At 38.1% G+C, this 14,409-nt stretch overlaps 1 protein-coding gene across 4 annotated transcripts in view; it reads left to right on the top strand.

Annotated features, from left to right (window-relative positions):
• LOC134743655 (uncharacterized) overlaps positions 1 to 14,409 on the top strand; it is a 92,594-nt gene that overhangs the window by 64,869 nt on the left and 13,316 nt on the right. For 3 of the 4 annotated variants that reach the window (XM_063677234.1, XM_063677237.1, XM_063677238.1), the window contains exons 3-4: positions 509 to 647; positions 12,313 to 12,425. In XM_063677234.1, coding sequence (XP_063533304.1) covers positions 509 to 647; positions 12,313 to 12,425 — 252 coding nt within the window. The remainder of the gene's footprint in view (positions 1 to 508; positions 648 to 12,312; positions 12,426 to 14,409) is intronic. The other variant, XM_063677236.1, reaches the window with a different exon arrangement.

Here is a 14,409-nt window from a genome sequence, read left to right as displayed (position 1 = left end):
TTTAATAATTTGTTGGTTTAAGTGATCACATTTGGTATACGTACAAGTTAGTACCAAAAACTTACGAACACCATTTTTTTCATTCAGCAGCATACAAGTGAGAAAAATCTGTCAATCAACTCATCTATCATACTTGTCGTTGATCTGTGTATTTCTAGTCTGCAACGACAGCGTATATACAATCCGGATATATACGCAATAAATATACTAAGCAACCACGGAAAACTCTCATCAATCATTTTCCGAGAGATTTTTTCCAATCGGGGCTCCCGACCGTTGATAAGGGAGCTGAATGTGTTCACTTTTCATATTACAATCTCTTAACCGGTAGTTACCTTTATTGGAAAAAAATAAAATAACTTTCAAACAGTTGGTGGCCCCTGACAAAAAATGTTTTTTTTTTTTTTTTTTTTTCAGGGGCCCCTTATCATCACTGAATGATTAAAAACCACTTCTCTGTACAATGTCATTAAAGTCAATCGTTCACCTTGTGAATTATTGTCCGCAGGTGGTAAGCAAGCCGTATCAAGCGGCATCGGGCGCGGAGCTGACCAAGTTGTGCAACCACAAGCGGAAACTGCTGGCGACGCTGCAGGCCCGAGCGCAGTCGCCCTCCACGTCGCCGCCCATAGCGGACCAGAAGAAAGGTAAACCGTTGAAATTTTATATAGGCCCAGAGTATTGAACAACAAGAACTAAAGAGTTGTTTACGTAACATAGGTATACTTGACACCGTTTTTCCATCTATCCAAGGGTTGTCCAAAATAATGAAGTGCTGAAACAATCGCATGGTTTCTATAAACTTCACTATGGAATTTATATGAAAAACAGAACAAATGACGTTACGGACAAATTACTTAATGGTTAAAAGTACTACTCTTTACAGATGTATCCGATTTATTACATAGGATTGTGTCAAGAAATAACGGCTGTCTACGTTTTTCAAATAATTTTGTGGTGCTTTATTTCATATATATATATATTTTAATACAATCAACTTCCCTAATATTTAATGGTCTGTATACACATGTTTGTGTCAGACGTTTTTGAACGCCTCTTGTTGTGTCAGAAAAGTTAGAAACTGAATTATACCTGTAATTTTTAGAGTTAAAACTGTGTTTGTTCTTGTAAAGTTTAACCTACACTAAACATACTGTTTTAAACAATTGCTAGTTACCATCGTAAACACTGTTAACTGACCATTTGCATACCTTACTGCAACGAGATAAGGTTTACCAATGGCAAGTTAAGGGTGTTGCTCATTGACAAATAACGTGTCAAATGCTAGTTATTGATATTGCATTACAAACTTGTAGACTGAGCATGCGAAAATAATAATAAAAAAACCCCTTTAAAATATAGCGCAATCGATTCTCCTATCGATTCTGAACAAACTGTTTTTAGGTTTTCAGTGGGTCATGAAACACCGTGTATATATATATAATTGCACTTACATTTATCTATTTACAGGATCTCTTAAAGCAGTATATGATATGAAATGCTCCTACTTGTCGATTTTTACCGGGAATTATAATTTATAACTTTCATTAAACTACCAACACAAAAGGTCATCACGATACTATATCTAATGATAAATACACAAGGTACGTGAGCGTGACATTACTTTACAACCCATACATTTTGTGTTCATTATGTTTGTTTACCCTCACCCTGCCGTTAATACCGTTGGTTCAACTTTAATCTATCGCTGTAATTAATTTTACTTAAGTCTCATTGATACTTAAAGTTGAACTAATCGCTCCGGCGTAGCTTTGCCGGGTAAACAAATTACTTTGCGAAACTCAATCTGCAATTTGACGGGCAAACAAGGAGAAATGAGAGAACAATAAACAAATTATTATTCATGTCATAAGGAAGGAGCGTGGGATGAGAAGAAAATTGTTGTCGAAATAACAAGAGGGTGAATTGTGTTTAGTAGATGCTCGGCATTGGCAGAGTGCGTTTATTTCGAGTAGTCCATCTTCAAAATAAAGGTAACATCAACGATACTATAGAAGTCTGACTGGAGCTAAAAAACCGGACAAGTGCGAGTCGGACTCGCCCACCGAGGGTTCCGTACTTGTTAGTATTTGTTGTTATAGTGGCAACAGAAATACATCATCTGTGAAAATTTTAGCTGTCTAGCTATCACGGTTCATGAGATACATCCTGGTGACAGACAGACAGACGGACGGACAGACGGACAGAGGATCCTTAGTAATAGGGTCCCGTTTTCACCTTTTGGGTACGGAACTCTAAAAATGACCCCACTTGAATTGGGCCCGAGCGACAACTGTACAGCGTAACGTAGACTCAACTGTAACGTCTGTAACGTAAAATATTGTAATGCCGCGCAAGAGGTTTGAGATATAGAATTTTATTTTTGCCAATCAAAACTTCTATTAACTATTCACAACTTTTTGTTAAATAGCGGGAAATTGTGTATTGCGTTGCGGGCCGGGTATATTTATGGAGCAGTGATAATGGCATGCGTCAGACATATGGACCGTTTTTTTCAAGTCAATAATGTACTGAGAGCTTGGTCTATTCCGTCATTGACTAACATGCGTCAGCTGCGCGCTAAATAGATAACAAGTGGTGCTACAAATGCTAGTCTGGATTAGGAGGGACCGGGACAAGCATTCACTGCTTCCGAGTTCCGAGATTCATCGAGTGTGACATGAGCATTTACTTCGTATACTTTTGATGTATGCCTTTGCTCATGCTGCCCCCGCTGCCGTTATAGACCGCGAGCCAGGCGCAAATTTCGTCAGTCATCACCTCCCGGGCGAAAACTCGTATAGCGGTTAACGGCTATGTATGATGAACCCTCGTGAACGTTAGCTGCCGCTCCGTTGGTGGGTTGAGGAATGGCAGCCACCGAAACGCGTAACACGGTGTTTCCACCGCGATACAACCGGCTGACGATTGCTTTTATTAACAATAGCATCTAAACTATCATCTGACAAAGTATCAAACGGGAGGCGATGACGCCGATGACTGAAAAGAATTTTCTTTTTTACATGTTCATGTGACCACCTGACGGTCTTTCCACAGCGATACAATCGGCTGACGATTTTGTTTATTCACAATAGCATCTGAACTATCGCCTGACAAAGTATCAAGCAGGAGGCAATGACTAAATTTTTTTTATAGACTTTATTTGCTGCCATTCTTCAACCCACCGGAGCGGCAGCTGACGTTCACGAGGGTTCATCATACATAGCCGTTAACAACTATACGAGTTTCAGCCCGGGAGGCGATTGGTCATGGAAATCTGTTCCTGGCCCGCGGTCTATTATGTTGCCACAAGTCATGATCGACCGCAGTGAATATTTACTTATACACTGCTCAGACCAGTCTCAACAGCTGCTCCTTTGAATTTTCCCGAAAAGCCGTCCATGATGGGAACCTCAGGCAGCGGCAGGACTGGCAGGACCATGAGCTAGAAAGTGTTACCATGTCCTCGGCCCAGCACGCTTCCCTGCCCAACCTGCTCCTAACGTCAACCTAAGTGCAAATGCCGTCTCATATAATTATGTCCTAGACGACTGAGATAGTTTACTGTCATTGTCCCTACATTGTGGCATCGGTATTCATGCCCGGCCGACTCGCGTATTCTTAGCCTTATTTCATTTCCGCCATCCGACTGTCGCTTTATTCTTTGCATTGGAAAAGAAGAAATAGTGCAGAATAGAGTCTGTTCGTGAAAGCTTTTGAAATATGTTTCCAATTCTTGCCTAGAGGAACTTTAGACTTAGGTAAACCGATGTGATGAATAGCTTTGATATTTTATATGTTTATCTTTACACATAAAACACCTTTTCTATTTTACGCTGACATTAAAGGTAAGCTGTGAACAGCGTGTTTTTCTTGTTAAGTCCGCTTCTTAGACATATTGGTCGGGCTAATGACAGCTCCTCTTCAGGGAATTGACATTCCTTCTATCTAAGAAAAATAAAATGCCCCGTACAAATGACCCATTATGGATATTCTTAGAACCCATGTGCAAAAGGACAAAAGTGTGCAAATACGTCACAAAATGACCCGTAAACAATTACGACTCTTCTTATTGTGCCGTTTTCTCGACGTTTTATTTAGGTTTTTCTTTTTACGCTGTGGCTTTAATCGGCCTCGAAGTCATAACACGTAACGTAATACGTTTGACCCATATAAGCAATTGAAAACAAAATAAAGGTACTTTATTGTGCAAATGAGATTAGTTCTAAGCTAGGAAAGTACTTTGTCTTAAAGTTGGTTTGAAGTAAATTTAATCTAAATGAAAAGTTAACGTCAGTTGTATCAATCCTTTTATTTCATCTTCGTATTTAATAGTAGTTAGTCGGGTAAAGATTCATCTAACAGAAGCTTCGCCGGGAGCATTATTATCCGATTAGCGGCGGGCCCGGCATTCCGGGCGCAATCTCCGCGCGGCTCTCTTCATCCAATTACACCAGTGTGAACTGGCAGGATTAGTCGGCCCGGCTGCCGGTACGGTAACGAAGCGCACCGGATGCGAGCCGGAAACCGCTGCCCACTTCACTGAGATTCATCTAACATTCGCCGGGAGCATTATTATCAGACAGGCAACGCGCGCGGCTTTCTGGGCGAAATCTTCAGGCGGTTCCCTGAGCCAGAAGGCGAAAAATCTCCTTACATGATCATGTTTTTCTAAGAGGCGTTGATATTAGTAGACGTGGAAAAAACATATGTAATTCTTGACTATATTATCCACGAATTAATAAACTAGTGGATGTGAAATGACTCCTATTTAGTATGAAAACCACTGTCGCTAAACTCACACATTCATAGCCACGTTAAAATACGTCACACACTTACAAAATTGCTCTGATTCGTAGCAACTTTCCATACCAAAAAGTTATTACCGGTGGACATTTCTCTAACGAATATCAACTGTAGGCTACATGAGTGACGGTTTAAATTATAATGTCAAAGCTATATGACATACGACTCTTTCATTATCTCATTCATCTCACAAAAGCTCGCTCAACGTTCACCTAATACAACTACTCAACACCAGATGGCGTTATTTTATATAATTTTAAAATCACTTACTTATTACAGGCGAGAAAAGGGCTAAAAAACCAGTATAAGTAAGGTCTAATTACGCATGGTTTGTTACGGATCTCACGGTCACGTTACACTGGTGTTTTCGAGACCTCTACACGCCTGCGAGTAGCTAACCGTTGGAACTTCTTTCCATTCGACGATATAGGGAGGGGACAGTGTAATCGGAGTGTTTTATCGATATTTGTGTGTTCAGTTAGGTATTGATATTTCATTACCGTATGTTTTAACACATTTAGATGATACTTTATTTATGATTATAATATATGTAGTGATAATCGTGATTGTATGAAAAATAATATGTAGTACAGTACAACAAATATCTAACTAGAAATTTGTTTCTTATTAATTGACCAACTAGGTTGTTAATGTGAACATTAAATATATCTTAAAGTCAAACAGATAAAATCATAGTTCTTTAAAGGTCTATTAACTCGGTATTGCTGTTATTTTGTGATCACAAATCTGCAATTACTTACATAGGTAAGTATTCGTCTTTAACAATATATTTACTTGTAGCAGCATTTAAGGCCAATCTAGACGGGACAACCTGATTAAATTGTCAAATTAATTGTATGGTGTGAAAGCATACATGAAACTGGCTCATCGATCCCACTTGATTTGATTGTAAGATTGTGACCTATCAAATCAGGAAGGGGGGCGGCAAAATTCCAATATTTCACGCTAGTTTGCGTGGTACGGAACACTTTTTATTAATTAAGTGAGCCCGAATGTCACTAATAATTACTAAATTAGTAACTAAGTTTTAGGCGTGTGGACGCTAGATGAGATGTATGGCAATTTTATCCCCAGAAATCTTTCTCTAAGAAATGCTCCTAGCAAATGGTGCTATATTTTTGCGGAAACTAATTTTCTTGCCCAGTAGCATTGACCCATTTATTTTTAATATCGGCATCTTGTGGTAACCTACAATAATTAATAATAAAGAAATAGAAAATATAAAACGTTTATTCATGGCACATTGCATGCATTGTACGCATAAGTGCATTAAGTACCTAGTCTAATTATATTAACGATGAAAATATGATGGGTGTAAAAAACAAAAACGTATGTAAAGGAATACGAAGGTTTGAAAGGTTGCCATGAAATGACCCCGACTTAACTTAGTGCTTGATGACCAGAGCTGCCATATTTACTAAGACATTGATTATCCCAAATAATAATTAGAAACGTGTCTAAAATAATAATTTATTACCGAACTACCAAACATCAAACTTGAAATATCGTAACTTTAACTTTATCAATATAAATATCGACATTGCGCAGCATCTGAGTAGCGAAGTTATTTGACATTTAGGATAGCGAATATTCCAGATAAACGTAAAGAATAGTGACAAAGGATTGTGAACTCTAAGTTCTAACTGATAAAATATAGATTTACTTAACGAACATTCGTAAATAATGCAATAGAAACAGATTTTTCGTATTTATCGGATTATATTTAAATAAATAACCACCGGTGATAGGAAATACCTCCACGTGAAAGATTTTTTAAACCGCTGTGATTTCTGCAGCTTAATACTGCACAATACGGCATTTTAAATTTAATTATCAATTTTTGTTAGACGAGCGTACGTACGACGTGAATGTCATTCGAGCATGAAGTTTACACAACAACTGAGCATAGTCTGTGCATAAAGTGAGTCGGTCGCTACTAACTGTCGGATAGACGGGAACGCCCACTTGCCATCTCCATCCTACTCCGTGATATTATCTTTAATAACATAGCTTCCGATACACGAATTATGACACTTCGCTCGATACAATTAATTCCCAAAGTAACCTCTAACTCGGACTTTTAATCCAACTTTACTCGGTTATTTATTATGTGATACTATAACCAAAAAAAGAAGAAAAAACCATCTTAACTTAAATAGTAATTTCATAGCTTTCGAATTTCGATATTGTAAGGTAACGTTTTTAAAATAAATAAAAACCGATAAAATTCGATCAAAATTGACACTTGGCGTGCATTATCTTTCCCGTTCTTTCTTGCGAAATGTGACAGTGACAGCGGCAAACCGATGGAACGGCCTTCATCCAATTACACCAGTTTGAACCGGTAGGATTAGCCGGCCTGGCTGCCGGCACGATGAGGCGGCGCGCCGGATCTTAGTTGGAAACCACTCATCTTCACCGGGAGCATTAGATATCATCAAAAGAATCGCACTTTTAAATATATAATTAAAAGTAATCAGGATACACTAACCCCTTTTCCAATTACATGAGACGTGGACGTGTGTAAACCAAACAAGATTTACATGAACCGGCCCGCAATGCGAGCTCTGGTAAATTGCTGGCCTTACTAAGCTGCAGTAATTAACAACATCCGGAGGCAATGTTAAGATCTTTTACTACATACGCAAAAACCTTTGCTGTTTGACTGCAATATACGGAGTGTTCTATAATCAATTTCTTTAAACTCCTGTGGAGGACGGCAAATTGAAGTATGTGCAGAGTTTTTTTTCGTAGGTTGTTACAGTGTCCCACTGCTGGGCAACGGCCTTCCCCCTTGATCTTCACGACTCCCGTTGCTGTGCTTTTCCGGCCAGTTTCTGGTGAAGGTGTCTAGGTCGTACCGCCATATCCGCCTGCGCTTATCTTGCGGCATCCACTTGGTTCATTTATTAAAAGTTGGTATTTATATTTATAAAAATAAAACAAGAACTAATAATAAATATCGCCTAAATTACACTAAAATTGCTAACTAGGAATATATTGTTTATTAATTTGTAAGCGTCTATCTAAATCAATCATCGTATCTATCGTATTTTAAGCTCTGTTTTTATAAACCAGATACTGTCACTAAAATCACAGTCCGATTTGCCAATTTATTATTGTAGGTTTACATATGTAATTAAATACTTCACTATGTCCTGTACAAGTGTACATATGTACAGATGCCGATCACTGTGAAAAATTTGTTTAGTAAAAATGTACTGATTGATTTATTCACAGTATCATGTATAATGGTTAAAAGGGTTATGTATCGCTATCAGCCGACCGCGATCTCACTCATCTACATATATGTAGTACTTTATTACTTCCTACAGTCAATATCTAACAAGATATCCGTTGGCGTACTAAGATTTTTTGCCACCCGATCGTGCGATTTTAATGACGTACCTACGCACGACTGTGCGACAATTTACAGTACATATGGCCCTTTAAACTTTCGACATATGCACGAAAAGTGCTCATTCCCGCACTAGTGCGAAAAAGTAGCACCATATGTAAGTACTGTAATAGTACATTTCGATGCTAGTGCGGAAAGTATGTCATTACTTCACGAGTACCGAGATATCTTGCCACGAGCCGTAGGCGAGTGGCAAGACTCGGGACGAGTGAAGAATGACATATCCGCACGTGTATCGAACGACGTTTTTTTTAATACAGTTGCGAAAAAATAAGAAAAGCAACAAGTAAGGAATGGAATTCGAAACTTGTATATTATTAATTCTGTGACATCATTGACATTGACATTATGAAGAGGTGTTTTTCTAGCTTTTATTCGACTATAATAGATTTTGTTATTATTATTGAACCCACTTCAATGAAAGTTTTTTTTCAAATGCATGTTCTATCAGACAGAAACAATTGTAAATATTAAAACATTGTACTATTATTACCTAAATATCGTTATTTACGACTATTTGTGCATCGTATATTTATAAAAACAATATCGAATGTTGCCTTTGGAAACTTAAAACATTCTTGCTGTAAGAAAATACGTCTCTTCTTTGACAGGCGTTCCGTTCCATTCAGACAACTTATTAAGAACGGTTTTACAACATTAAAAAATAAACGTGTTAATACTTATAATGATTAAGAGGTAAGTAATAAAATATGAAATATGCATATTTTTCGTATTCTTACATTAACAGTAGGTTTTTATGTTGATTACGACGTTTAAAGGAAACTAATATTAACACTCATCAATAAGTAGTCATGAATTGGAACAAATAAAAATTTAAAAAAATTGGAAAAGTAAATAGCACTAGTTCGCGAAAACCAACTTTCCTCACGCTAAACAGCCACGAAAAGTAGCACTTTTTGAGCAACTGTATTAAAAAACAATATTAAGTGCAGGGCCTTGCTCCGTTTGCCTATTTGTGGATACTTGGATAGGTACATATCTATTTAGTAAATCCATACATGTAAAACATATAAAGATCATGCACGATAAAAACAGGGCCATGCACGATCTGGTTTAGTTTTGTAATAACTGGTAATTTAGAAGCATCTCTTTTATTTTAATAATCCGTGGATATGAAATAAATACAATACCTACAATGAAATAAAAACACAACGGTATTCAAATGAGCGTGTGTAAGTTTTCGACTTTATATTTTTCATAATTGTACCTATATTTTTTAGTCCAACTTTGTTGATCTAATGTCATATCATGGTCTTAATATTGCAATTTAGTTTATTTATACACACTTACACATAACAACATAAGCGCTAGAGAAAAGTTTACAAACCACGCCGCTATCTACTTCCAAGGCACTAACTAAAGCAACACTGAAAAGTGGTTGGTCGGGGGGTAGTTGTTTCTTGTAACAAAGAGGGTAGAACGATCTCTTTGTTGTTAAGTGGCAGCCGGCGGGGCAAGGGGTGCGGGGATGCATTTAGTGCATGAATAGCGGGTAACTGCACTTCGTCACTGCGGGAGGAACAACCTGCGCCCGACACCCGCACCCCCGCCACTTGCTAACGCCTCAAACATTTATTTAGACTTTGATTAAACTGAACTGTTTCAATAAAGGATTTATATCCCGGGTATTAAAATAATAGGTCAATATGACTTGCTGGGGGTCCCTTTGTTTCCCATAAAGTTTTAAGTCATAATGTATCGTTTGTCATATATGATCATATATGTCCTAAAACTGAAACCGTTAACTTTCAGGATTTTCGTAAGGTTATCCTCTATAGATAGGAGGTTAGGTTTGGATTATGGCAACCCTGAAAAGTTACGCGTTTCTAAACCAAACAAATTATGACTAACGAAAATGCGTACAAACAATACATAATGTATTACTTAAAACTTTATGGGAAACAATAGAGACCCGACTTGCAAATTATGTGACTAGCTTAAGCACACCTAATAGGTACGTAGTTTTGTCATACCAATGATTTAATGACCAATATATAATAACCAATTACAGATTAATTGCAGATGGCATAATGACTATACCTCCGTTTTTTTAATGGAATGTAAAAAACAAGAGATTAAATCAACCGATCATTGAATCAACCCGAGGAATAACAAATAAAATATACTCGTGCTTGCAAAAATAAAAACACGATTCGTATAATTACACTCCTTGTTAACCCCTGCCTACGAATTTCTATAAGCGGTCCCACGGTTGCCGTTCGGGCGCCACTCATTAAGACCCAGTTTTATCCCCCTCGCTTGCTCACCTTAATGTTGTTTTCGAGCTTTTAAACAACTGATTACTGATGATTAAACAACGACCTTTCATTAATTACACTTATAGAAACATTTTCTCATAATTGCTTTGTAAAAGAAATAAAAATAGTGACGAAGAACGTTAAGAAGATAATGTTTGGGAACGGCATTACTGGACTTGGACCGGCCGAGTAGTAAATCGGGAAGTCTACACGGCGAGCCACAGAATTGCGTAATTACCGTAAAGGAAGTCGCCCGTTTAGAGCAAACAAAAACGCTGGCGACTCGATCGGTGGCAACAAAGGGACGTAATTTGAAACAATCGGCGGTGGTGCAGAGCCGCCTGGCGTGGGCGCGCACCCTCCGACTATTGATCTGACGACTCGCGCCACCCCAGCGCCCCACGTCTCGCCCGTCAGGCGGACTCCCGCACGCCGCCCACAACCCGTATTTTAATTGCAAATCTGCCAGATAATGTGCAAATAGATAACGGTATTATATTCGGCTCGCTGACTAATTCTGAAGCGCTATCGAGTTACAAGCACGATATACTTTCAAGCGCTCGTGTCTAGCTTGAGTGCGATCTAACGGTGTATTGTATTAACGACGTTTTAGCTATCTTTATGAAAATGAAAAATGTTCTGCTAAGATACACATTACAGTACTTACATATCTTCAAACTTAATCTTAATACAAAGGAGATTGAACGTTCCCACTCGGAGTCACACGGGCTATCCTTGGGTTCGTTTAATACACAAATGGGTCGATGATTGGATGCTCTCTCCTCTTCCGATTTGTTGTGGAACCGCTTATTTTCCATTTCCCCCGTCCAAAATCTGGGGCGTTCGCAGTTTCCTTCGGAAATGAATCTCGATAAGGGTATATTATAATAGATTTTGTTATCTTTCTCAATTGAGACGATTTAATAACTTAAGCTTTTTCTTTTCAATTATAAGATTTCAATTTTTATGATATTTGACACGATTTGATTTATTCTTTTGGTTTATTTTAAGTGATTATTCTTTTACAACATTTATTAATAAGTACGTTATAGTGGGTCTTTAATACGTATGCAAATTTTTTAGTAGAGGTCGGGGCTATTTCTTTTTAATTACCGAGCTGTCTGGAGAGCGGGACAAAGTCACGCGGTCGGTCCCACTCAATAACGTCATTGCGACAACTCTTTGTGCCCGCAATCTATGGCTCGCTCATTTCGCATTTAGGCCATTCTTGTACGAGCGGCCGCTGATCTCATTATTTATTGACATCGGTGTTTATTGATGACGTTGTGTTTATTGTATTGTGTGATGATAGTGAGATGATTGTTATCAATTTTATTATGTACAGAAGGGTACAAATAAGACAATACATATTTTGTACTACTGGACGCGTTTAATTCGTTAAGGGTTTGTTGATTGTTGTTATACTTATGTAATGAATGACTAATGATGAATGTTTACAAAATTTTAGAAGACTATAATCCTTGTATTATGACATTAGAGCAAGCAATTTTAGGAGCTTTGGTGTGGACTGGTGGCCCAGTTAACGAATAAAATAGGGGCTAGTTTTAAAAGGTGTGACTCAACTGTATATTTTAATGAGTTTATTGTATAAATGTTGGTTCTAAACATAGGCCGTTCCTTGGTTCTCACGAATTTGTAGGACATGTTAAGCTGATGAGTAACTGGAATTACAACAGTTTATTTACAGTACATAACCAGTAATCAATTACATATGAATATTTATAATAAAGATAAATATTTTTAATTAATATTTTTTGTATGTTTCAGCAGTCGGTACGGAGTTGAACGCCCTGAAGAAGAAGATGAAGAAGCGAGCGTTTCCGAACATGAGCGTGTCGCAGCTCATGGTGCAGCGCGAGCGACCCCTTGCGGACTTCAAAGTATGCACTCCATTTCTTATTCATATGTACTTCAGCTTTATACATTTAGAATTGGTTACTGGCGTTGAGCGCGCGTACAATGTAAATTAGTTTTCGGATAGCTTTGATATAGGATGAATCGGATAGATAATTGATATTGCATGGGTGCAAGAATGTTAACTGAAGAACAAAAATGTTATGGTAAATTTTAACTGTAGTAAGCAAATTGTACAACATTAAGATTTTTTGTCGTGCAGTAAGAAAATAGTTTGTCAAATTAACGAGGTAGAAACTAGATATATTATTATACTCCTATATAATTATTGATTATCGTCGTTGCGCTTTCCAAAGCTGATGTTATGTGCTCGATTTTTAATTGACAAATAGTTACCTAGCAACGAAACACATAAGGGCATAGTACAGTAGTTATAGACATGAAACCGAGCGACCAGGGGTAAGAGAAAGACATATTCATGTATTGACAGGTTAATGTATGGCAGCATAATCCTTTTTCTCTTTCACTCTTATAAATTTCGGTATTTCGCCGTCGCTTCCTACCTATGCTGCCATAACCCGACCATGAAAAAAAAACCCGGTCGGTGATAAGGACAAAGCAGGGACCTCTATTTTCTCTTTCCTCTTATAGGAATCGCAATAAGACTATCTTTCTCTATCAAAGAGTGTCAGGCCCTAAGGGTAACCTTTGACATTTAATTAACCTTTTCGACGCCGTGTCAAACACAAAAGCTGTCACTCGGACGCCACGTCACCGAAGTGTCAAAACTGAAATTGAACTTTATGCACATGCACGTATATGTCTATGTTGCTCTGTGGTCTGTGACGGATTAATCCGTCTTTGGCGTTGGACCTGCGGTGCCGATATATCGGTCATTGGCGTTCAAAAGGTTAAAATCCCACACATATAAAATGTATATCAAATTTATTATTATATCAAATTTGGTAAGCGCAGCGACGTCATGTGTTTATTCAAATTCTGTATGTCGGTTTTCGATAAGGTTTTGTCAAACTGTGTGTTGTGTTTTTCGTTCTTTTGTTTATAATTTCATTTTTATGGGACGTTTTAATAATGCAAAATTGTTTCCTAAAAACATGATTCAGTCCTACGTAATGAGCATAAAAAAATTCAAAATATTGGGCTATTTCGGGGTTTTTAAAAAATACCGGTTCCGAGCCCTGTATCAAATTAACCGACGGCTAAAAACGGCATGTCCGATGTTTTATCACAAACGCCGATTTATGATGTTTAGGCTCTGGTAACACTATTCCTGATCCGTTATTCTCATCTGAATCAACTTGTAAGGCAAACACACTGAAGCACGTGAAAGGACTTTAATACATAGGTAATGTTCCTGCTGTTCTTAGTTCTGTCATCTCATCTCAGCTACCTTAAATGAGATAATTTCCGTATAGAATGAACATGGATTCCGTATGGATGTTCCGGGTTTGTATAAACCCGGAACTAAGCCTGTCTTAGCGCCACTTGCACCATCCCACTAACCCGGGGTTAACTGGCTAAATCGTTAACCCGGTGTCAAATTGTACTGGTAACCATGGTAACTCCAGGTTTAACCCGTTAACCCCGGGTTAGTGAATGGTGCAAGTGGCCTGTAGTATTTTGCAGTTCCACGTACTAATACTTACGAGTCGAAATACGCCATTTTGAAAAATATCAAAAACGGAATAAACGATTCGACAGGCTGACGGAAAGACAACCAGGTCCAACCAGACATACGATTTTTTATGCCTTAACTGAAACGGAGACAGTTTGCTGCGCGCTCGTTCGGCAATAAATTGGCGTAGACCGGTATTGACAATGACCGTGTCACAGTTTTTGGTACGCTCGTCTTCCTCGCACTTCAACGCGCACTCCATTCCCTGTGCATAGTTCGTTCATTCCGCCTCGATGCCTGCCTTTTCTGTTATGCATAAGGCATATCTCGCAGTCTTAGTTCAGCGATCACGGAAAAGGAAATTTTAAAAGAAC

Source organism: Cydia strobilella, chromosome 8 (genome assembly GCF_947568885.1).
Source record: "Cydia strobilella chromosome 8, ilCydStro3.1, whole genome shotgun sequence".
NCBI classification, from domain to species: Eukaryota; Metazoa; Arthropoda; class Insecta; order Lepidoptera; family Tortricidae; genus Cydia; species Cydia strobilella.
This window is presented reverse-complemented; position numbering and strand designations above follow the sequence as displayed.